At 42.9% G+C, this 22,330-nt stretch overlaps 4 protein-coding genes across 7 annotated transcripts in view; 1 reads left to right on the forward strand and 3 right to left on the reverse strand.

The window, feature by feature from the left end:
- Positions 1 to 882, reverse strand: part of UBR3 (ubiquitin protein ligase E3 component n-recognin 3) — a 108,046-nt gene extending 107,164 nt beyond the window's left edge. Inside the window, exon 1 of the mRNA XM_069020694.1 lies at positions 372 to 882. Coding sequence (XP_068876795.1) covers positions 372 to 811 — 440 coding nt within the window. The 5' untranslated portion in view covers positions 812 to 882. The remainder of the gene's footprint in view (positions 1 to 371) is intronic.
- Positions 883 to 1,725: 843 nt separating this feature from the next.
- METTL5 (methyltransferase 5, N6-adenosine) lies at positions 1,726 to 6,460 on the forward strand. Of its 3 annotated transcripts, none has more exons than XM_069020698.1 (8): positions 1,726 to 1,826; positions 2,426 to 2,547; positions 3,168 to 3,282; positions 3,715 to 3,896; positions 4,260 to 4,342; positions 4,623 to 4,674; positions 5,358 to 5,407; positions 6,350 to 6,460. In XM_069020698.1, exons 2-8 carry the CDS (start codon positions 2,439 to 2,441, stop codon positions 6,413 to 6,415), a joined length of 657 nt encoding a protein of 218 aa, XP_068876799.1. In that variant the 5' UTR covers positions 1,726 to 1,826; positions 2,426 to 2,438; the 3' UTR covers positions 6,416 to 6,460. The 3 variants fall into 3 exon arrangements, with proteins under 3 accessions (XP_068876799.1, XP_068876798.1, XP_068876801.1); XM_069020697.1 differs by lacking the exon at positions 1,726 to 1,826 and adding an exon at positions 2,014 to 2,093; XM_069020700.1 differs by lacking the exon at positions 1,726 to 1,826 and adding an exon at positions 2,121 to 2,144.
- On the reverse strand, positions 4,654 to 15,091 carry SSB (small RNA binding exonuclease protection factor La). Of its 2 annotated transcripts, none has more exons than XM_069020695.1 (13): positions 15,010 to 15,091; positions 11,729 to 11,803; positions 10,100 to 10,203; positions 9,758 to 9,932; positions 9,501 to 9,608; positions 9,314 to 9,414; positions 8,996 to 9,067; positions 8,870 to 8,912; positions 8,115 to 8,255; positions 7,563 to 7,746; positions 7,258 to 7,389; positions 6,482 to 6,575; positions 4,654 to 4,992 (listed from the first exon to the last, which is right to left on the reverse strand). In XM_069020695.1, the coding sequence occupies exons 2-13, from the start codon at positions 11,792 to 11,794 to the stop codon at positions 4,950 to 4,952; spliced, it is 1,263 nt and encodes a 420-aa protein (XP_068876796.1). In that variant the 5' UTR covers positions 11,795 to 11,803; positions 15,010 to 15,091; the 3' UTR covers positions 4,654 to 4,949. The 2 variants fall into 2 exon arrangements, with proteins under 2 accessions (XP_068876796.1, XP_068876797.1); XM_069020696.1 differs by lacking the exon at positions 15,010 to 15,091 and adding an exon at positions 14,591 to 14,694.
- A 243-nt stretch (positions 15,092 to 15,334) lies between these two features.
- Positions 15,335 to 22,215, reverse strand: KLHL23 (kelch like family member 23). The gene is made up of 3 exons (XM_069020701.1): positions 20,744 to 22,215; positions 18,977 to 19,129; positions 15,335 to 18,486 (listed from the first exon to the last, which is right to left on the reverse strand). Exons 1-3 carry the CDS (start codon positions 21,954 to 21,956, stop codon positions 18,176 to 18,178), a joined length of 1,677 nt encoding a protein of 558 aa, XP_068876802.1. The 5' UTR covers positions 21,957 to 22,215; the 3' UTR covers positions 15,335 to 18,175.
- Positions 22,216 to 22,330: the final 115 nt, after the last annotated feature.

The raw sequence follows: 22,330 nt of genomic DNA on the forward strand, positions 1-22,330 counted from the left end.
AAGGCTGCTAGCTGGAAGCTGACAGGTACTACCTCCCGTGCACTCTGCCTTATCAACTTCCCTGAGGGCTGGCACTCGGTGCAAGGGCAACAAGATTCGCATGAGCGTCCTAAAAAAAGGCACACACACATCAACAAAGCCCCTTGCCGAACCCCGGCGGACTCCTCGCTCTCAGCCCGTGGTCCGACCCGCAGCCAGGGATGGAGGGAGGCGGCCCAGGAGGCAGCAGGGGCCTCACTTACTGCCCTTCCGCAGGGCGGCTGCGGGCCGGGGCCGCGCTCCCGGCACAGCCCGGGCACAGCTCTGCCGCCCGCGGGGCCGCCCCCGCCGGCAGGTGCCCGCCCGCCCCGCCGCGGCCGCCCCGCGCTCACCCGGCCTCCCGCATGACGTTGCTGTCGCCGCAGTCGCAGGCGCCCCCCGCCTGGCTCCGGAACATGTTGTAGTCGTGCCCGGCGTGCTCGCCCTGGTGGAAGCACTCGGCGCACAGGCTCATGCAGGGCGAGATGCCGCACGTCCGGCACCGGTAGGCCACGAAGTTGGCGGTCCAAACCAGGCCGCACAGCGTGGCCGGGTCGTAGGCCCGCACGGCTTGCACGAAGCTGTCCCAGGGCTCCCCGCCCGACAGCAGGCAGCGGCACCACTCCAGCGCCTCGCCCGCCGCCTCGCCGCCGCCCGGGCCCGCCACCGGGGCCAGCACCCGCTCCAGCAGCGTCCGCAGCTCCGCCGCCGCACCGCTCTCGCCGCCCAGCGCCGCCTTCAGCCGCGCTGCCGTCGCCCGCTTGTCACTGCTGCCGGTGCCGGCCCCCGCCATGACGGGACACCAAGGGGCCGTTACGGCCGCGCCGAGCTCCGGATCCGCGATCCCTCCGCCGCCCTCGCTCCCCGCCCCGCGGCGCCGCCCTCTCGCGATAGCCGCGGCACCGGCGCCCTGCCCGCCGCCCGCGCCCCACTCCCGACACCGCCTCTCCCCTCCCCTGACACCACCCTCCTCTTCCTCCGCCCCTGCCCTCCCGCCGCCCTCCCAGCGCGCAGGTGCGCGCCCCGCGCTGCCGACACACAAAATGTCGCCGCCCGCCGGCCCGAAACTTCACGTCCGTACCGGGGTCCCGGCAGCCGCGGGGAGGGCGCACCTGGGCCGGCCGGCGGCCCCGATGGCAGCGGAGCCCGTTTGTTACTAAGCCGTGCCTGCAGCGAGGCGGCTGCCGTGAGACACCTTGCTGCCGCCGTTATGTCCTGGCCACAGGGGTCCCGCCGGGCTCAAGTGGTGACGGCTTTGAAGGCAGAAGCAACTGCGGGGAATGTGGGAGGCACCTCTGAGGCTTCGGGCTGGCGGTTCTGCGTTCGCTGCCATCAAGCGGCCCCACTGGGGATGCAGGGCAGCGCCGGGCTCTGGCAGCAGCACCCCGCACCCCGGGGTGTCCGCATAGCCGCGCCCCCAGGTACCAGCGGGTGGCTGCCTGCGCGCTCCCACCAGGAGAGAACGCATTTGGATGGGAGTTACCGTGTTTCACACCCCGATCGGCGGTTCTAAACCTCGATAAATAGATTTTCAACTGTGCAATGGAAAACCTTGTACGAAAAAAATCTAATCCTAAACGAGAGTAACCTTCTACCCGACAGCTACGGGCCCCAAGGCAGCTGCCTCTCTTCTGGCTTTGCCTGTGTTTTCAGTGGCTGCCTGACTGCTGGCGGCTTGTCGCGGTTTCAGGTGAAAGTTACTTTCTCTTAACGACCGCTTTTCCCACCGCACCGGCAGAAATCCAGTTCCTTGCTCTGTCCCTAAGGGCACTCAGAAGCCGGACCACCGAGAAAGCCCGGTCTGCCAGGTGTGTCCTCCGGCGCTTTCTCAGGCACCGCGCAGCGGTGACACGTAAGGCTGCAATAAAATGTCTCGTGTTTATAATACGAGACCAAAGCTCACACTTGTTAACGGAACACGGAGAAGTTCCCTTGCGTTTCATTCCCGCAGGTGCCCGTCAGCCCGGGAAGGGGCGGGCAGGGGGCGGGCAGTGCGCGCCGGGGGCGGGCGGCGCGTCGGAAGTGCGCGGCGGCGCTCGGAGCGGCCCGGCGCGGCCCGGCCGAGCTGAGCTGCGGTGAGTGGGCGCGGTAGCGAGCGCGTACGGCGCTGCAGGGCGAGCGGACAGGTAGCTGGTGGCGGTCGCTGGGGCTCGGTTCCTGCCCCGGTTAGGGCTGGGCGGCGGGCGGGCCGAGCCCAGGGCCTGAACTCCGGGAGCCGGTGAGGAGAGGGGCTGCTGCCGCCCGGGTCTGCGCCCGGTGCCCGTCATCGGTGCGCCGCCAGCTGCGTCCTGGGAAACGGCAGCGTGAAAACACCCGGGAGATGCTGAAGAGGACCAGGGGATTTAAGTATGAAATAATTTAATATTTATTTATATTATTGTAACTGATCACACATTATTTTCTTTAGTTAAACCATAAACATGAAGAAATTAAAGCTTAAAGAACTGGAAAGCTGTCTTCAGCAAGTTGATACTTTTGAAAGTCCAAAACTACTCCTGGAACAGTATCCAACAAGACCTCATATTGCAGGTAGAGGTGACCCACACCACTGTTTTCTCTTTTACTAGTCCTTCATCAGTACTTTTACTTCAAAAAGTTTTTTCTACTGCATTCTCCTTTGAAGGCTTTACACTAAAAGAAGTTAAAAAAGTATATCCAACAGGAATGTGTTTAGTAGCATACTGGTAATGTACAATCCAAAAATCAAATAAATTAATTTGAAAGATAATGTTGTGGCAGAAGCAATCTTAGTCTGTAACTGTAGAAGCTGAAATAGAGGTATGTCATGACCCACAAATCCAGTGAAAGTGTACACTCATTCATAGCTTAATTATGCTCTCTTCCTTTTTTTTTATCTTTCTGTTGTTTTTCCCCAAAAAAAGTTTAGAGCCATACTTTTTCCACAAGCAATACTGAGAGCTCTATGTGTAATCTCTCCACCAAAGATCCACAGTTTGTAACTCGTGAAAATGTTTCTGACTCTTCACATGTAAATGAGAAAGAGAATTACAGGCAGTGAGAACATCAGTTTAACTAAAGGATTTCCTAATGTAAAATTAAGTTTTCTGAAGGCAGAAACAGCTTTTCTTGATTAATCATGTGCATATTTGATATTATTGACCTGTTTTGTTTGGGTTTTTTTCCCCCAGCATGTATGCTTTATACAATTCACAATACTTTCAATGATATTGAAAACAAAACAATTGCAGATTTAGGATGTGGTTGTGGCATGCTCAGCATTGGAAGTGCAATGTTAGGAGCAGGGTAAGTATTTAATATTAAGTTCTGGTTATATTTTTTTCTGGCATAGAAGAGTAGAAAGTAAGATTAAAACATAGCAATGCTGAACTAAACCATTTCAGGTATATAGTCTGGTGTATAATCAGGCTATTTACCAAGTTTTGACTGTCAGTAACCATTCATATTGTGAAAGTGATGGACAGTTGTCATGAATTTGTCATTTGCTTTCCCCTGAAGCATGAAATGAACACATGAAACTTCCTTAACAGAATTTCGATTTATACTTGAGAAAGGGTAACAGAAGTACTTGAATTTTTATCAGCTCTGAATTTATAATGTATGTTTGTAACATTTCCTAGGTAAAACAAGTTGTGTACACAGATCCCTTACTGTAGAATTTAAACACCATTTTAGTTTGTAGGAGACTAATATGTGACACTTTTCTTTTTTTAATAGATTCTGTGTGGGGCTTGACATAGATGCAGATGCATTGGAAATATTTAATAGCAATACTGAAGACTTTGAGCTCACGAATGTCAACATGGTTCAGTGTGATATCTGTTCTTTATCTGACAGCATGTCTGATACATTTGACACAGTTATTATGAACCCTCCGTTTGGTACCAAGCATAACAAAGGTTGGCAATTGTGACACTCGGTTAGAAATTATTACCAACAAAACAGCAAGGGAAATGCTTTTAATGAAACATCTCCCTTCTCTATTAGTTATGTATTCTAATTACTTAAGTGTTTTGGAGTCAGCTTCCTAAGATTAACAACTTCAACACTGTAACTAACAGTCACTGGGATTTGAAATAAACAATACTAGCTATTTCACATCCCTATCATTTTTATTTTATTAAAAGCAATTATGCTTTAGAAATACTTTCTGTACCTTAATGTATTCAGTTCTGTTCCTCAAGTACCTATTATTCCAGAAAAAATTAAGCAGATGTTTGTGCTTCCATTTAACAATTCTAATAATTTCATTATTCTTTTAGGAATTGATATGATTTTTCTGAAAACTGCTCTACAAATGGCAAAAACAGCTGTATATTCCCTTCACAAAACTTCAACACGGCAGGTAAGTTCTTCATTTTAGTAGGGCAAGAATTAAGCAGACAACAAAATTGCTGGCTATATAGATGCCTATAGCTTCACTGATTTGCTGACTACTTTGTGAGGTATGTTTGGGGTAAATACTAATTACATCAAATAACTGCAATCTCACATCAAGAGAGCTATATGATCTAATGCTTCAACTTGAAAATCAAAAGCACACGAAACTTATTAAGTACAGGGGTGTAGATGTTTATAAAACAGATAATTTTAAAAGCTCATTTCTGTACTATCTATTATTGTAGCACATTCAAAAGAAAGCAGCAGAATGGCAAGTGAAGATGGAAGTCTTAGCAGGTACTATTTATTTATTGTTAACAGAAAAAAACCTAAACAAAACCTTTTTGTTTTGAGATACTATCTGTAACACTACTAGCCAGTCATAACAGCCTGAGATAAATTTGTGTAATTTAACACAGAAATGATACAAGTCTTTTTCTTTTTAGCAGACTTTTATTTAATTTTTAAAAATTTTTTGCTACCTGCCTAGAATTCAAACAGGCACTTAATAAAGCTCTGAGGAATATATATTGTGTGTAGAATTAGGTTTGTTGCTGGACTAGATTTTGTCTTCAAGCAGAAGTTACCTCCTTTCCTGCTTCAAAGGGAGTGTTGCTGAAAAACAAAAGTGAAGCACAGGTCAGTTCTCACACACAAAACAGGCATTCTGTCTTTAGTCACCTAAATATTTTTGACAGTTAAGTATCTTCCCAGTTTTCAGTATCACTAACTAGATGCTTTTTACAGTCATAGAACTTGAGATGTGAAGTTGCTCAAGTGCTTGAAACACAACTGTATTTCAGCCATCCACTTAACTGTCTGATGGGGACAGCTTCAATGTTTAGTCATCATCTAGTGCAAAGATAAAGGTATGACAGGCCACAACAGATGCAGACATTAGAAACAGAAGTACATGGCTGTAGGGTTTAAGTGGCTGGTAATCATCCTAGTCTAACACATATTCTTTATATTGTTCACAGAACTTAGGTTTGACTTACCAGCATCATACAAGTTCCATAAGAAGAAATCAGTAAGTATAAAACCTAACATTACTGAGAAAATACTGAAATTTAAGTTTTAGGGCCATAGGTACTGGATGAAGAATGCTCACAGCATTCAGTCACATCATTCCTGTTACTACATTTTGTAGCTGAACAGGGAAAAGAATCATAATGGCAGTCAAAGCTATACACAGATTAAAGCCAGCACTGCAATTAGATGTGATAAAGCTAAGGGTAGCCTCCTTGACTCAATTCCTAATAGCTCTTTGCTCAGTCCTGTCTGCAGCTGGGACTTCGACTGAACAAAGTGGTGAAGGCCACAGTACCAAGGATGGTACAGCAGTAGCGTTATTTCAGTGATTGGTGCTCTCCTGCAAATAGCTACAGCCAGCTACAGAGCCAGCCTGGGGGCAGCAGGAGGAACTTGTGCACCTCATCCCACTGTTAAAAGATACAGTGGGGACACTAGAGTAAGGCAGCTGAAGCCCACAGCACGTTCCTGGCTACTGAATGCTGGTCTGGAAGCCATGTATTCCCATCCCTTACCATAAGGGAAATGGAGAGGAGACTGAGCAATAGTTGAAGACTGTTAGGTATGTTGAGCAGCAAAGAACAGAAGCTTTAATCAGCTGTTCCTATGCTCTTGGTGACTTAAATAATTTTAAGTTCAAGTCTGTCCTTATCTTTGTTCCTTCACAATTGAAACATCATACTACATTAACCAGGCTTCAGTAGAAAGCAGTTTTAAGTTCTGAATTTATTACCAGCTGCTATTAAACATAACCACAAGATTACAAAGTCCAAAACCTTTTACATATGAAGGAGATGCCAGAAAAAATGAGATCTGACAGTATAAACAAAACTATAAATAGAAAAGTTTTCCAGGGTTTTGTGTTAGAAGTAAGCATGCTTCTTAAACAAAACAAAAAAAAGCTGTAACCCAGTAAAATGAAGCTTTTCTCTAATTATAGGTTGACATTGAAGTGGATTTCATTAGATTTTCTGCCAAGAAAGTCTTGACTGAGGCATGTCTTTAAAACCTATTGAAAATGGAACAATAAAACCACTAATTTTTAAAATTATTTTATTTATTTGAGTATTACTGATTGCCATCTCCATTTTCTGTTTTCAGTTGTTTTGGTGCAGGTTCTTCCTTTTCTGTTTCCTCTAGTGGTCTCTTCTTGGGACTTGCTGGTTCTGCAAGATTGAATATGTAGTCATGTAGGGTAAAGGAAAGCTTTACCTGAAATCTTCTGAAAAAACCCAAACTCTTCCCACCATGTAAGTTTGAGTCCCAGTTATCTACAGCCACAGCTAGAGGGTTTGCTTATTACTGTGACTAAAGCTTTTAGATGTTCTAAAATACCACATTTAAAGAGCTTCATCCCTCCACAGCAGGAGGGCAGGTAAGAAAATGAAGGAGTTGAATATATGAGGAATAGGGTTCACTGGTTTTTAGTTAAGCAGGTGCTACATATAATGAACAGAAGCTTAGCTCTTCCTCTGCTCCAAGCTAAAAACTGACACAGGCAGAACTATTAAGTCTTCTCATATCTTTAAGGGGGGAAGAAAAGCACCACTCAAGAGACTGGGTCTGTACAGTTGTGTAATGTTGCTGACAAGCATCATCTTTCAATGCATAATGTTTTAAACAGCCGTGCAGTCTAGCCTTACCTATCTAGTAATTACCTTAATATGCTGTTTGGACAGTTGTGGAAGGAATCAAGCACAAGTCTCTTAAGCTTACTGATACTGACAGGAGGGCAGAAATGCTACAATGCAGAGCCAAATCTGAAATACTTGTAAGAAACATGAGCACATGGAGCTACTTTCTGTGAAAGTACTGAGTAAGCTGCATCAAGGGCAGAGAATGACATACCTGGTTTAGTATCATTGTCACCATCTTCTTCGTCATTCTCAAACTTTATTTTCTTGCCCTGAAATTGTATTTTTCCTTTTTGTGCACCCTGAGGTATCTTTCCCCCTCTTCCTTTTCCTTTAACTTTGCGCCCTGCGGAGATACAAGATCAGGCACTTCGTATCATGTATCGTTTAATCGGCAAGCTCCAGGAACTGCTTTACAGTTCACATCAGTATGTACGATATATTCACTACTTAAGAGTCAATTTCACACATCAATTCTAGGACACTATAAAGGCTTAAAATAATAAAAGGAGAGGGAACCTTTTGTTTTCTGTTTCAGCAATTCCTGCTGATCTTCCAGTATTTTTTTCAGAGCTTCTTTCTCTGCATCTCCTTCTAGTACTTCCCATGAAACATCCTTGTTCCGGAGCTGCAAGTTTCCATTATGTGCTGCTTTGGCTTTTTCCAGAGCTTCTTTGGCAATATCCTTAAATAGGATAATTCCCTAAAAAATAAGAGTGGCATTTGCATCTTAATCTTACTGCCACAACATTCAGCTAGGATGATGAACAACATATCCTGCTAAGTGCCTCAGCAAATTCATTACTCTTGTATGATTGTAAAACATGTCTAGACTGAAGCAAAGCCCTCAGACTGTCCTAATGAGCATTCTCAGTTTTGACCTTATCAACAAACAAGGCTGGAACCTTTATCTGTTCTTTTGAAGAAAGATAAGGGAATAATTTAATTTTCTAAATATTGTGCAATTTCCAAAGACAATAACTTAATCGATAACATAAAAGCACAAACATTTAATCATTCATTTTCAAACTTCAATACAGAGAGCTTAAGTCCTTGTCTAAGATTACTCACCTCCTTTGCACCTCTAACAAAGTGTATCCACTTGATTTCTCCGTGACCAGAAAATACCTCATGGAGATCTTCTCTGCATGTTTGGTCATCTAGATCACCAGAAAACTTCAAAAGACATCCTGTCTTTTCTTCCAGAGACTTCTAAATTAAATTTTAAAAACCCACATTTTCATTGAAGAGTCAAGCTTGAATATTCATATTCCCCCCTCAATCCTATTAACATGATAGTGCTAAATAAGCTATTGAAGTTACAGTAATTCAAGCATTTTTCCTACATAACCTAGTTCTGCTGATGTCCAAGTCTTGTACAGTGTGTCCCCCCTCCTTTTTTGAAGTTTTCTTTGCTTACTATGATAAACTTAGGTGGAACTTAAGACTCCTTTCACATAGGAATTACACTCAAAATTTTATAAAACAGCTTTCTGAAGGCTGATACCTCAGGATGAAAATTTATATAATACTGATTAAATCCTTAACAGATCCTTTAAATACCACAGAAGAACAATCATCTTAATGGTGCATTCAGGATCACTCTGAACAGGCAAACATGCCTAATAATGTAATTTCAGGACATGAGCCTTTAAACAAAATTAGTCTATTGAAAATAAGATTAAAACACCAGGACAAAACAGTCTTACTGTAAGTTAGGTGGAAAAGCTGAAGTGACTTTCTAGAAGGTGCTCTATATTACAGCATTTCAAACAGAATATTTCACATAAGCTCTACAAAACGTAGGTGATTTAAGAAACCCATACCATTTCAGCATCTGCTGCTTGTTTCTGCTTTTCTTCTTTTTCCCTGTAGAGAAGTTAAATTAGTTATGAGTCAGTTCAAGCATGGTCAAGCAAGCAAAACACACACTTTGATTGACAATGACTTACTGTTTAGCTCTTGCTTTCGCTTCTACTTTGTTTTGTTTCCTTTCTTCATTCTTCTTTGTACAATACTCCTCCCTTCAACAGAATATAAGGTAAGTTAATATAATTTTAAATATTCTGTTATAATTAGTTTGTAAAACTGCAGTAGACATGAAACAGTTGAAAATAATTTTTCCAAGTTGAGATGCTAAGTCTCCAAAAGGTACAGCTATCAATGCCTGTACAACAGTGTAGAAACTCAAAATTCTCAGGTCAAGACAGCTTCTTGTGTAAATCCAGCCCTGACCACTGTTAGTTCATGTACCAGTTAAGTGGACTTACTTGAAAAGTACTATCAGCTCCGTGTCTTTGTACTTTTGATTTGGTATCTCTGTGAACTTCTTAGCAGATTCAACACTATCAAAAACTGCAAATATTGAGCCCTGTTAAATGATAAGAGATATTGTTATGGTAATTGAACAAAATTCCAGGAGGGATCCCTGCCCCAGGTCTAAATGTTCATCATTACCTTAAACGTTCTCTGCAATGTTCTCCTCATTTGAATATTTTCAACTGGACCTTTATCTTCAAGCCATTCTTTGATATCATCAAGAGTAGCATCTAGTGGAAAGCCTTTCTGCAAGATAGCAATGAGCTTCAATTATATGCCACAAACTGACTCTTAAAAATTATAATCTCTACAGTATGAGTTAATTCAAGCTTTATTCAGATGGTTATCAGTCAAAGTCATGCAGGACAGCACAAAGTAAAGAAAAATTTACTTACAACATATACAGATCTGTTTTTAATTGCAGCCTTATACTGGTCATTTAATTCAGGAAGGGGTTTATTTGGAGATCTTCTGATTTTAGTTTTGTCTTCATTTATTTCCATTAAACCAGTCTTGGATTTTCTTAGTGCTTCTACAATAACCCCAAAATCTTTTGAAAGGCGACTTAACCTATTGAGTAGGTAGACACAGGTTATTACAAATACCCAGACAAAGCTGAAGCCAGATGTTAAAACAGTGATGGGAATTGTACATGCACATCAGGAACACTTGGCCCCAAATAGACAGAGGTAGCTGAAAGTTACTCTTTTATCCACATTAACTGTACTTTGTTTTACCTGTTGAATTTGATCATTACTTCTAACGGTACCCAGCCATCATCTAGTTTGATCTGTTCCTTTAGAAACTTGTCTCTTGGTAGATTGTGATTGCCAAAATAGTACTGCAAAAAGGAGGAGGGGGGAGAAAGATGTGTCTTTAAATTTTCAGTCTTAAAAGCTCATTTTCATCTAACAGCTTACTGCGGTAGATTGAGACATACTAAAATTAATTAATCTGAACAATTAGGAATTCTGAAATTATTACTTCCTGCTTTAATGTGATACTTTGGCAAAAGTTAGCTGCAATGTGTAAGCTGTAAAAACAAACAAAACCACCAGAAACAAATCCCACAAAACCCCAAACAAACAACCCCACACCGAGCAGTGCTTCATCCAATGGAATTTAAAAGGTAAAGAGAGATTACAATTTTGTTTACGAAAGGAGGAAAGCTTATTCTGTTAACATGATAAGCATTTATCACCGTGGTCAAGCTCTGCACAGTCAAAAGTCAAATTTGTCAGCAACAGATCCAGGTTGTACTCCTTGCTTAATAAATATGTATGCAAGAATATTGTATTTGCACACTGAAAAATCATACACATACTAGAATTTCTAGTTCTCATCCAAGAAAACACCATAAGATAAAGAAATCATTATTTTATAGTTAATCTTTCATTTTATTTAATTATTATGTTCTTATTTCAGTCTTGTCCAGCATGGGAAGACAATTCAGTTCAAGGCAAGTTAATCAGATTCTTTCCCTGACTAGCAGTCATCTACCAAAGGTAAAATACTTGAAACCGTAAGTTGGAATATTCTCACCAGTACTGTGGTGCTTTAAAAAGTCAGTGCAAGTTTTACAACAGTACCTCTTCCTCTAGTACATCTAAAACTCACATTACCAAAACTCTAGTTTTGTCAACTGTTTATATATAACAAACAAACCATAGAGATCGAGGAATGTCTGTGGTTTGTTTGTTATATATAAAAAATGGCTCCATATGGTAATGGGCATTCACGTGCAGCTACATTTTTGTCCTTCAGGAAAGCAGTTTTGTTCTAGATGCCCTTTAAAGCAATGGGCTCAGGTTTTTTGTTGTAGGGTAACCCTTCAAGCCTCTAGAGAGACAGAGTTAATCCAAAGTAGGTATATGAATTTAGTTGTAATTTATAGCAATAAATTACAAAGCAATAAATCATAATAATAGCAAGTTATGCAATGTGCTAGTATTTTGACCAGCAGAGATTCCCAAGTAGGAAGATTTTTCCCCACAAAAAGTAAGGCACATAGAATTAAAATGCACTCTCCTCCTATTTGCACAGCTAGAATAACCCCAGCAAACATGGTAGTAAATTGTTTAATGATACATTCACTTGCTATAGCACCTAAAATGCTAGCAAATTAAACTTTTTCTGTTTTTAAATGGTGTTCTTACAAGTAACTCTAGACAAGTATAACTTCCAACTTAAACTACAATTGTGACTATCTTAAAGTATTAAATACCTGTTACAGACTTGTGACATTTTTTAGAGCTGAAGATTCAAGTCTAACTCCCCATAAAGTTAACTTCCCATTAGCCAAGCCTCTGCCAATGAATGCCCCCAAAGCACCTCAGTCCAGATCCCAAACTATAAATTGAACTTACCTCAATTTGCTGACAGATTTTGCTTTCCAAGATAGACATATTTTCACCATTTCCATTTTCAGCCATTTTCACCAGCTGTTTTGAAGAGAATACAGAACAAAAGCACTAAGTTTTGAATAGTACTTTCTACAGGCTTATATTCATTGCATTTCACTGCAGCCTCATCTAAAGGTAACAGCCAAGTTCATTAGCCATACATTTACACCTGTGAAGCAACTATTAACATGACTGCAGAACTCCAACAGGAATCTATGAAACAATTGGTGAAAAAAACCATCTCACTTCGGTTATTAAGGCAGTGTTTGGCACTCAGCAGTCAAGATAAATTTTAAAAATGCTGGCACTTCACAGCCTTGTTATTTATCTTTTTCTAGGCACAGATCCTCAGTTCATAACAACAGCAACAAAACTGAGAGCAAACAACATTTGTTCATTAAGTCAAATCCAGCCTCGCATCACTAAGTAAAACATCAATAACAAAAATGTTCAATTCCTACATAGGTATAATGAGAAACATTTCTGAAGTTTCTGTCTCATGCTTAGTCTTTGAAAGTTCACAGAACTTACTGGAGGAAGGAATGAAAATATCTGCATTTACTGATACATCCTAAAGATGTCTAGTTCTCTCCTTTACAAATGTCTCTTCATTGCAGTTCTCACTGAACAGTGAATCAAGTATCTTTGATAACACATAAGACATTTTAACCTGGAAGTAACTTTACTTAACTGGCAGCAAGTGTATAATCCCAGTACATCAGATGCAGTCACTAAGAAGCAGCTACTGGCCAGAAAATTAACTGGGATCAGACAATTTCTATCTAGTTGCTCTTAAGATAGCGTGTGAAGATTAATCCTTGAGAAAAAAATGTAGCTTTATGAAGCTGTCAGAAATTAGTTTGAATTCAGTTTTGAACTATGAAGCACAGATTTCTTCTTTCTCCCTTTGCACACTAACACACTCGTTAAATCCAGCTACAGAACGTAAAGCAGTTTCTTGGTCCCGTTACTGCAGTTCATAGATCTGTGATCACAAAGGCTGCTGGTGATGGTTTTACACTCATGTCTTGCATGGTTTATTGGGAGATTTAACCACACACTTTCTGCTCTTCTGCCACTTGCAGGGCAGTTACATATTTCAGAGCATCAAGATGACTGGCAACACTAAAGCAGGGAAAACTCCCCCGAGGTGCCCTTGTTACAGGAAATTATGTTCTTCATCAGAATACTCAGTTGGCAGCCTCACCTTCTTATTTTAGTAGTTTAATTCCCCAGTAATTGTTCAGCCTACTGCAGTTTGCAGTATTCCCATTTCCTCCTCTTCCTGATCTCAAAGCCATATTCAGTCCTTGGACCTACATGTAGTTCTTTGGCACTCACAGCCTTGAAATGTGCATCCTCATCTCTACTGCTGTGCTTGCACCTGTACCTAACACTGTAACACTCTTTAAAGCATGATTGCAGCAAGTGTTAGTTGCCAGCTATGCTGAGTATGATCTGTTTGTCTAAAAAGCACTTTAGAAAACCCAGGCCAGAGCACCCAAGCTGAGAGTTGCAGTTACTTCAGAGATGTCCCACGTGAGCCGCCCTGACTACAGGAGACTGACACTTCACCACCATTCAGGTGCTGGTACTCTCATAACACCCAACTTGTGAGCGCAGTTAGTGTTCTATTTTACATTATACCCAGTTTGGTCTAATTTAATGGCAAACTATAGAGCAGTCTCAGCTTTTTCCATGGGATCAACTAACTGACCATTATCCCAGTCTGCCTCTGCGCAGGTACCAAAATACCCAGAACCAGCAACTCAGTTTCCACATAAGGCTCAGCTCCACTGTTAAGAAGAGAAGAAAACAAAGTCTACTTCCTTAGCAGTGTTTTCAAGGTTAATACCAAAAAGTATGAACCAACACAAGCCTTAGGACACATCCTTTAGAATAAGTCTTCCACGTGGAAGTTTTTCTAAAAAGCATCCTTTCAGCTGCAAGTAACAAACTGTAGGCAAGACTAAGAAAGGCTCAAGCTTGCCATGCATGGAATTCAGTTCAGCGATTGAGCTCTAACCTATTTAGAACAAAAGCAGAAGCAGCCTTCTAATGTAAGAGAAATTCTAGCCTTCTCTGCACATGCTCACTTCAGACTCTTTAGCTCAGTCATTTGGCACAAGACAACTTCCAGATCAATAATTTTTCAGTTGCTGTGCAGCAGTGAAGACTCCAATGAACAGCAATCACAGTCTGAACTGCATACAAAATTCTACAGAAGATTTTAAGGGCTTCCTTAATAAACTACATTAACTTGTTCATTTCGTATGCCAGAAGTCTGTATCAGTACCACACAAAACGAAAACAGGTTAAAATAAAGCAAGGAGTCATTGAATTTTAAGTGGAAAATGACAGTCAAGCCCCTTAACTAGAGCAATTAGATACCACACTGTATTAGCTAGATCATCCCAAAAGAACTCTGAAGTAGGTTTTCCTCTTACCAGCCATTTAGTTTCAAGCTCTGGACAAAATTTACTTGGAGGCTGATTCTACCATTACTGCAATAGAGTAAAAGGCTTTTTTTAAATAAGAAAGCTTCCCCAATAAAGTAACATGGGACTGTTACTCATATTATGCCTTGTTCAGGAGCCCCTGCATAAGAGGTCTGAGCCTGGTTATTATTTAAGGGTAAGGATTAACTACAACCACACATTTTCACAGATGTTACTTAACAGTTGTTTTTTGAGTAGAATCAGTGCAATTTAGTAAAAAAAAATCTTACAAGAATTATTTAAGTAATTGACATGTCGGTCCCTGAACTGTGCTAGGAGGCCATCAGCTTGCTGTTGACACTTTTACACGCCTGCAGCGGCAACATACCCCTCTTCAGATAGCCTCGGGCGCCGCGGCCAAGGCTCCCGCCCGGCAGGAGAGGGAGCGCTGCCCTCGGGCTGGGCCCGGGCCCCGGCGGCGGGAGCGGTGCCGCCGGCTCCTCTTCCCCCGCAGCGCCCGAGCCTCGCAGCGCAGCACACACCGAGCGCCGCGGGAAGCGCTGCCGGCGGGAAGTGACCGCAGTGGTGGCGGCGGCACGGCCGGGCCCGCTCCGCGGCTCCGCCGGGGCAGATGCGGCACGTGCTCCCCCGCTCCGGGAACCCTCCCTGCCTCCCTCCCGGCCCGGCCGCCGCGCCTCGCCGCCAGCCCTGCCCCGGCGCTCCTCGGCAGGGCCGATCCCGTCGGGACACGCCCGAGCAGCGGCGCCGCCCGGGAGCCGCCGAGGCCGGGAGCGGCCCCACACAAACCTGCGCGCTCAGGCCCCGCTCCGCCGCTCCAGAGACCGCGAGTGGGCGCCGCGCGGCCCAGCAACCCCAGCGGCCCGCCCGCCCTCACGTGGGCGCCACTTCCGGGGCGGGGAGGTGCCCCAGCGCGGCCCCCGCGCCGGGAACGCGCGCCGGCTGCGGAGGGCCCCGAGCCGCCGCGGCCCTGAGGCCCAGCCCCATCCCACCGCTCCTGAGGCCCACCGCCACCTCTCCGCGCGCGGGAATTCTGTTCACACTTTGTGTTCACAGCTTTTGCGCACTGAACAGAAAAAGTAACTTTAACAATTTGAATTTGTAGAGGGGTGGTATATTTACATTTATTAAGTATTCTAAGCATTCACTTAAGTACTACAGATGTACTGTGGGCATCTATAGCGCTACAAACACGGGGATTGCACAAGTGAAAATTTTAAGAAATAGTGTTGACTTTACAACTGATTTGACTTGAAAATTACTTAATTTTCTACTTTACAAGTGAAACAGTAAAACAGTGTCTACCATAATACAGGTCCAGTAGCACAATAATTCAGTGTTTACATTCAACTATTTTTTAAAACATATCACACAGATGGCTAAGAGATTCCCTGCTCTGACCTTCCCACCTCTTGTAGGTTTCTGACCAGAGATCAGAATCCCTTTTCCTCTTGCTGAGTTCATTTTCTTGCCTGTGCCCAAGACCTGATTGCAATACACCTTCTTGGGATGTGCTACAGACACGAGTTAATTTAAAAGAGCATTGTAGGTTATTGTGAAAAATAGCACCAGTTGAAATTTAACCACGAGTCTGAACTTACTCTTCTCTCCATTTATTCTTATGCGTTGAAAATATCTGAAAAACTAGGATTTAAATGAAGCCCTAAGCAGTATGCTTATGCCAGACCAACAAACACTCTCCTGATAGGGGAGAACTAAAGGCTTTTTTCCACTTTGCACTTAACACTGAGGCCAAAAAGCAGCATTCACTCTCCTGCAGGTTGCCCAGAGGGACAAAGCAGAGTCCAGCTTCCAGAGCCTGTGCTCCAGCCCTGGAACAGCACTGTCTTTCACCAACATCAAGCACCTAGTTTGGAAGCAGTTGACAAGTGGATGCTGAGGGGTTTGGTTTTGTTAGTCCTCACCTTGTTCTTAGATCCTTTCACTGACCCGTGACTGTTGGTGACAGGATACAGGCCAGAATGAATCTCAAGGCCAACCACAAGCAGCTGTTCTGTGTATTTTTCAACAAAAATGAAGCTTCACGGCTACATAATTTGCACTGAAAAATTACGTACACATGTTGAGTTCACTGTGGTTTCATTCAATACAAAGATCACTTTCATGTTCTTGTGATGTTGTCCTTTAAATCTCTACCTGCCCTTGAGCAATTCTAAGCTGTGGAGATTTCCAGGAGAAACAAATTCACTTTATTTCTTTTGCCAACCTGTTTGGCCCATGCATTTCAAACAGCCTTGGGGTTCAATTCTCCACACCTCTTTAGAGTTTGGAGTCTTTAAACAATTTACATTGGATCCTTAAATAGCTCTCAGTGGGATGGGTAACAAAGCAAAACACACACACGAGCTTCTGACATAGTGAGGTGACATACAAAAACATCAAAAAAAGAACGGTACATACACACCACAGAACTTCACATCAAAGCTCAGAGCTGAGTGCCACCTGCTACCAGCAGTCAAATGCAAGTCAGAAATAGCATAAAAATGTGAAAGAATTTTTTTAAAAAATTGAAAATGTTTATGGTCAAGCAAAAGAAATATTATAAACTCAGAGCTTACTGCTTGGAAAAGTCCTTTCTTTGTATCTGAGAAATCCAATAAAACCAAAATTTCATTTTAGGTGGCAGTGCTGGTGTGGGAAGTTCCCATCACACCCTACAGCAGCCCTGTGTTGTCCCTGCCTCTCACACCAATGCCTAACAGCTGTTTCTGCAGTCATTTTATGAACTGGATTGGGGGATCAGTGCTAAAAGAGCCTCTGTATTCCCCAAAGCATTTCTTCATTTGGATCACTGCTATCAGGCCACTCCAAGCGTGATCTTTAAATCACAGTTTGTCTGTAAATCACTTTACAAAAATCCACTTTCTACACAGAATTTGAAGATCTTGTATTAAGTTTCAAGAGAAATAATAAATAAATCTATCCTATAGATGATTTTTTCTTAATGCATAACATACTTTGGCAAGTTTCTTTAGCTGTTACCTTTGCTCAAGTCACAGTTTAGAAAAGGTCAAATGGTATTAAACAAAATAGAGAAGTTTGAATTTCAGGGGGATTTTAATTTTCCCATCTCTCTCATTTCCTCCTTCCATTCCACACAGGCACATATCTTGAATTGATATTAAAAAAGAGTTAACACATTAAGGCTTTTCTCTGAACACTCCCCCCCCAAAAAAACCCAAACTACAAATACCTGTGCATCAGCCAAAGATCCCATTGCAAAGCCTTGCAGAGTCTTTTTTCATTTCTCATTGGCAATGTCGAAGTGAGTGTGAGAATGGCAAAGAGAGTACTTTTCTCAAATGCCCTTGTACTTCTCCTTCTGGAAAACTAGTGGAGGCTTTTGGCTTGTGCTCTGGGACTACTACCAACATTTCTTCCGTCACTCCTAGCACAAGCTCTTCTTTGCTCTGGCACTTGAAGGTAGAGTTGGAGGCATCCTGTAAATGTCCATTTCTGAATCTGATAACTTAGTTATCCAAGTGATATTGCTTTGTATATACCATACACTTAGCTTGTGTCAATGATCCATTTCTACAGCTACCTTCAGAATACAAAGATTTCATGCTAAGGCCAGTAGTCTTTAGAAATGGATTTTGTTTGGCTTTACTCATCTTAGCACCAAGTCATAGCTTCACCCAGTGATTAACAAAAACAAGTCCATTTTTCACAGTAATTTCTATGTAGCTGCACAAAGTATTATAAGACAGTAATTTGAGAACTTTCATGACAAAGAATGATTGGACTGAAAAATATATGGAAATCTTGTTACCACATTTGTATTTCTGAGTTATTTAAAATGAGAACAAATTATATCAAGTTATTAACAATGTGTGCTAAGAGATTGTATTAGACAACTCATCATGAGGTAATCAGTACTGTTATGAATACGGTATCTACTGTTTTCTGTAACATCAAGATGAAAATTAAATGCTTACACATTATACACACAGACACAGCCATGTGACCGCATAGCGCTGGGAAGATTACCTACTGCTTCCCATTTATTCAGTTCAGGGTCGTATTTCTCAATGCTCTGCAGGTATGTTCCTTTTGAATAGGAATATCCTCCTGTTACATAGATGCATCCATTCATAACCACCGTGCCACACTCCATCCTTCTCTCCATCATGTGAGCCATCTGCTTCCACTCGTTTTGCTCTGGGTCGTAGCAGTCTGTGATCGTGGTCTGTCCGCCCACAAAATAGATCTTGTTTTGTAATGTAATTGAACATAATCCGTATTCTTCAGAAAGAAAGGAATACAGTACAACTCAGCATGATAACATTAACTTAAGCTGCAAGTACATGACAAACATTGGGCACCACTGAGGGCAGCTGAGTGTCCTCACTGAGCTTAGGAGACACCTCAGGATTTTCTGCTACGCTACAGCACCAGTACTCAGTGAAAATTGCTTTAAAAACTTACTGTTACCAGATGTTAAAATGAATATAAATTATTTTTGCCAAATGCCAATGAATAGTTAGATTTTACAGAAAGTTACATTATTTAATAGAATGTGGACATTCCTTAATTCAGTATTTATATAGTGATTTCTGTAGAATAGATGCTTGAAGAAGGCCTTCCCTTCTACTTTCAGAGTCTGGAAACAGCCCTTACTGCCCTGCAGGCATTTCTTTTTTTAATTAGGAATATGCCAAAAACCCTGGGGGTTAAGGACTCCCAGATACAAGTAGTCAAATCAAGCTCTACGTTTGTCAGAGAAATTATTTACCTGGATGTGGACTTGTGGTGACTATACTCCACTCATTGCTACCTGAATGGTATCTCTGGATTTTATCGTAGGTGCAGCTTCCCCTGTACCCATAGTGACCTCCAGCGACGTAGATGACTTCATGCAGGACACAGGCAGTGGCATTTCCAACACCTGTGCACAGTGTGAAAGTCAAACATGCGTTCAGACTGCATGTAACGGTCTCTTTCATCCATAATTCCATTTCAAATGATTTGTTAATATTTTGGAGTGAAATTATGCTTGCAAGTATTTAACTGAACATGAATAAAATAGATTTATCAAGATATCACCATAAGTCAAGAATGACTAAATAAAACTGCAATAACCAATACATATTGCACATAATACAGACACACAATAGTTCATGGGATTTTTAGGCAGTAATTAAAGTCACATTGTCTCACTGGTTTTGGAATAGGGAAGTAGTTTCATTATTTCACTAAGTTAAAGAGATGGTAAAAATATCACTTAGATGACAAGAGCAAAGACAATGGGGGTTGAAATTGTTCAGTGTCTCGGGGTATCTTTTCTGATACTTTTAGTCATTCTGATGGTATTACAAATTAAGCTATTGCATAACCAAGGACACAAACAGAATGGAGCCATGTTAACGCTGTCTTTAGGACAACAAAATGGAATAAAGCAAAGTGGGATCTGAGCACCCAAGTAGTTTCACACTTATGAAAACTGGGCAAAACAACTGCATAGAATATGTAGCTCACAGTATTAGCATGGCATTTCTACTTTTGAAGGAAATAAAAAGAAAATAGTAGCAATGTCTGAGAAAAGATACAAACAATGGAGAAAGTTACAAAAGTCTGCTTTTTTTCTTTTACATATACGTCCAAAAATTTCCTTGTACATAGAAAAATACTATGTTGCATCAACTTACAGTATATTTTTATAATTAAATATTTGCATTCATTTATTTAATATTTATTCATTTATAAAAATATATTATAAAATGTATAATTGTAGTGTTGCCGCTACTGTTACAAAATAATCACAGAGTAGTCTGAGTTGGAAGGGACGCAGAAAGATCAAGTCCAACTCTTAAGTGAATGGCACATACAGGGATCAAACCTGTGACCTTGGCATTATTTAGCACCGTGCTCTGACCAACTGAGCTCATCTCAGAGTCAATACCCTTTGGTTAGGCTGGGATTCGTACATTTTAGTAGATCACTGCTTTGGCTACTAGGAACAGGTATTAGTGCTTTTCATTATCCTCACACTGAAGATTAAACAAAGGATCCTGAACGGACGATACACAGAAATAGGAGGGAACTCCATGCAAGAAGTTTTAAATTATGATACCTTTATAAATTACTTCACGGAAAATCTTATATAAATAACACAGTCCCTTTATTGGAGCTTGTTCTTTGATTATCTACTGAATGGACTCTAATCCTGGGTAGTTTTCTGATTCCCCTCTTATTTGAACAGAAATTTTACTCTTAAAAGAAGGCAAAATTAAACTGAGACTACCACTGATTTTTCTACGCACTGTTCTATGGCACAACCCAGCAGAGCATTTGGATGTTTGCAGTCATTTGGCTAGGGAAGACCTGAACCAAAGCCTACTACAGCTGGGCATAGCCCACAAAAGCCCACTAACATTAACAGGAGATTTCCATGGACTTCTCTAGAACTTGGATCAAACCCTAAATGTTTCCATGGCACTTAAAAATGGCAAATACAAAAGAATCAACATTGGAGGCAGACACCATACAAAAGTTTACCTACCTTTGATCATGTTTGCAATGGGAAGCCATTTCTGTATCAAAGGATCATAGAACTCAGCTTCTTGGACTGGAGCTCCCTTTCGGTACCCTCCCAATGCATAAATGCAACCACTCAAGGAAACTGCGCAGTGGTAATACCTTGCATCAAGCATGGGGCAGCCTTCTGTCCACTCATCTTTCTCGCTGTTATATATCCACACGGTGTCAAGAGCTTCAATACTCTCTGTTCTGTAACCTCCTGTCACATATATGTCTGGTCCCAAGCTAGTGACCCCATAGCTCTCTCTGGTGTGATCTGGCATCTCTGTTCCCTGGACCCATGCATTGGTTAAAGGATCCCAAACATGCACTTCTGATAAGGGATGCCAATAATATCCTCCAATCACATACATGGCTGCTGTGGATCTTCTGGAAAGGCCTTTGGGACTAAGGTTCAGGGCACTGTATACAAGTGACCTTATCTTACTGTCATTGAGTCGGCATTTTTTTTGCAGGCTTAAAGCTGACCTCAAATACACATTATCTAAGTCTACTTTGATGCAGCTCAGCACTTCACAGATGTCTTCAATTCTTCCTTCCACATTGTGTGCAACCCACTTAATGACAGCTTCAATGGCTGCCTCTTCTTTCTGAACATTGAGATTCTCTCTGGAGAGAATATAAGAGAGCTTTTCCTTGCCAATGTCCAGAAACTCTTCCTGCTTCCACACTTCTTCAAACTGCCATAACAATATCCTTCTGGACTCTTTCTCTAGCTCTGAGCAGTCGTGGTATTCAGCAAAGGAGTGCATCCCAATGCAGTTGTCAGTATCTAAATGCCTTACCAGAAACTGCTCACAGGCTTTCTTTACTGACACGAACTGGAGCAGGTCTGCAGCCTGGAGTAGGCTTTGGACATTTCTCTTTGTTATATGGATCTGTGATGTGTATGCGTAGTTCACAAGAGCTTCCAGTACCGCATGGCTGAGTCCGGGAAGGCTGATCTGGTTTTTTGATTTCTCTTTCATATCAGCTGTGAACATGGCTTTAAAATAACAGCTGCAGGCTGCCAGGGCAGCCCTGTGGCAGTGGAAGATGACCCCCGAAGCGCACTGCAGGGTGATGTCGGTGAACAGTCCGTCCAGGTAAAACGCCCGGAACGCCTCCAGGAAGCCGGCGGGGTGCGCGGAGTCCTTGTAGAGGTACGCGTACTCCTCCTGCGCGGCCGCGGCCATCGCCGCGCCCCGCAGCTCTCGCCCCTTTGTCCGCGCCGCTCCCCGCAGCCCGGCCGCCCTCCGGCTGCGGACCCGCCCGAGCTGCCCGGCACGACGCTTACGCCCGTGCGGAGCGCGCCCGCGGCTAGCGGGGCTCCCCGCCCGCGGCGGCCCGTGACCGATTTTGGAAGAGCCACTGCCGGAGGGAGCGGCGGGGCCGCAGCGACAGCTCCTATTTTGGTGCCCCGGCCGGCCCCCCCCGCGCACCCCTCCGCGAGGCCGGCGGGCCCCGGCGCCCGGCCCCGGCTCCCAACCCGTGCCCCGCCCGCCCGCTCGCCTTGGGAGGGTCCGGCCCGAAGCGCTGCCGCCGCCGCCCAGGCGCTCCCCACCCCGGG

The sequence above is a fragment of the Aphelocoma coerulescens genome, chromosome 7 (assembly GCF_041296385.1).
Source record: "Aphelocoma coerulescens isolate FSJ_1873_10779 chromosome 7, UR_Acoe_1.0, whole genome shotgun sequence".
Taxonomy (NCBI): domain Eukaryota; kingdom Metazoa; phylum Chordata; class Aves; order Passeriformes; family Corvidae; genus Aphelocoma; species Aphelocoma coerulescens.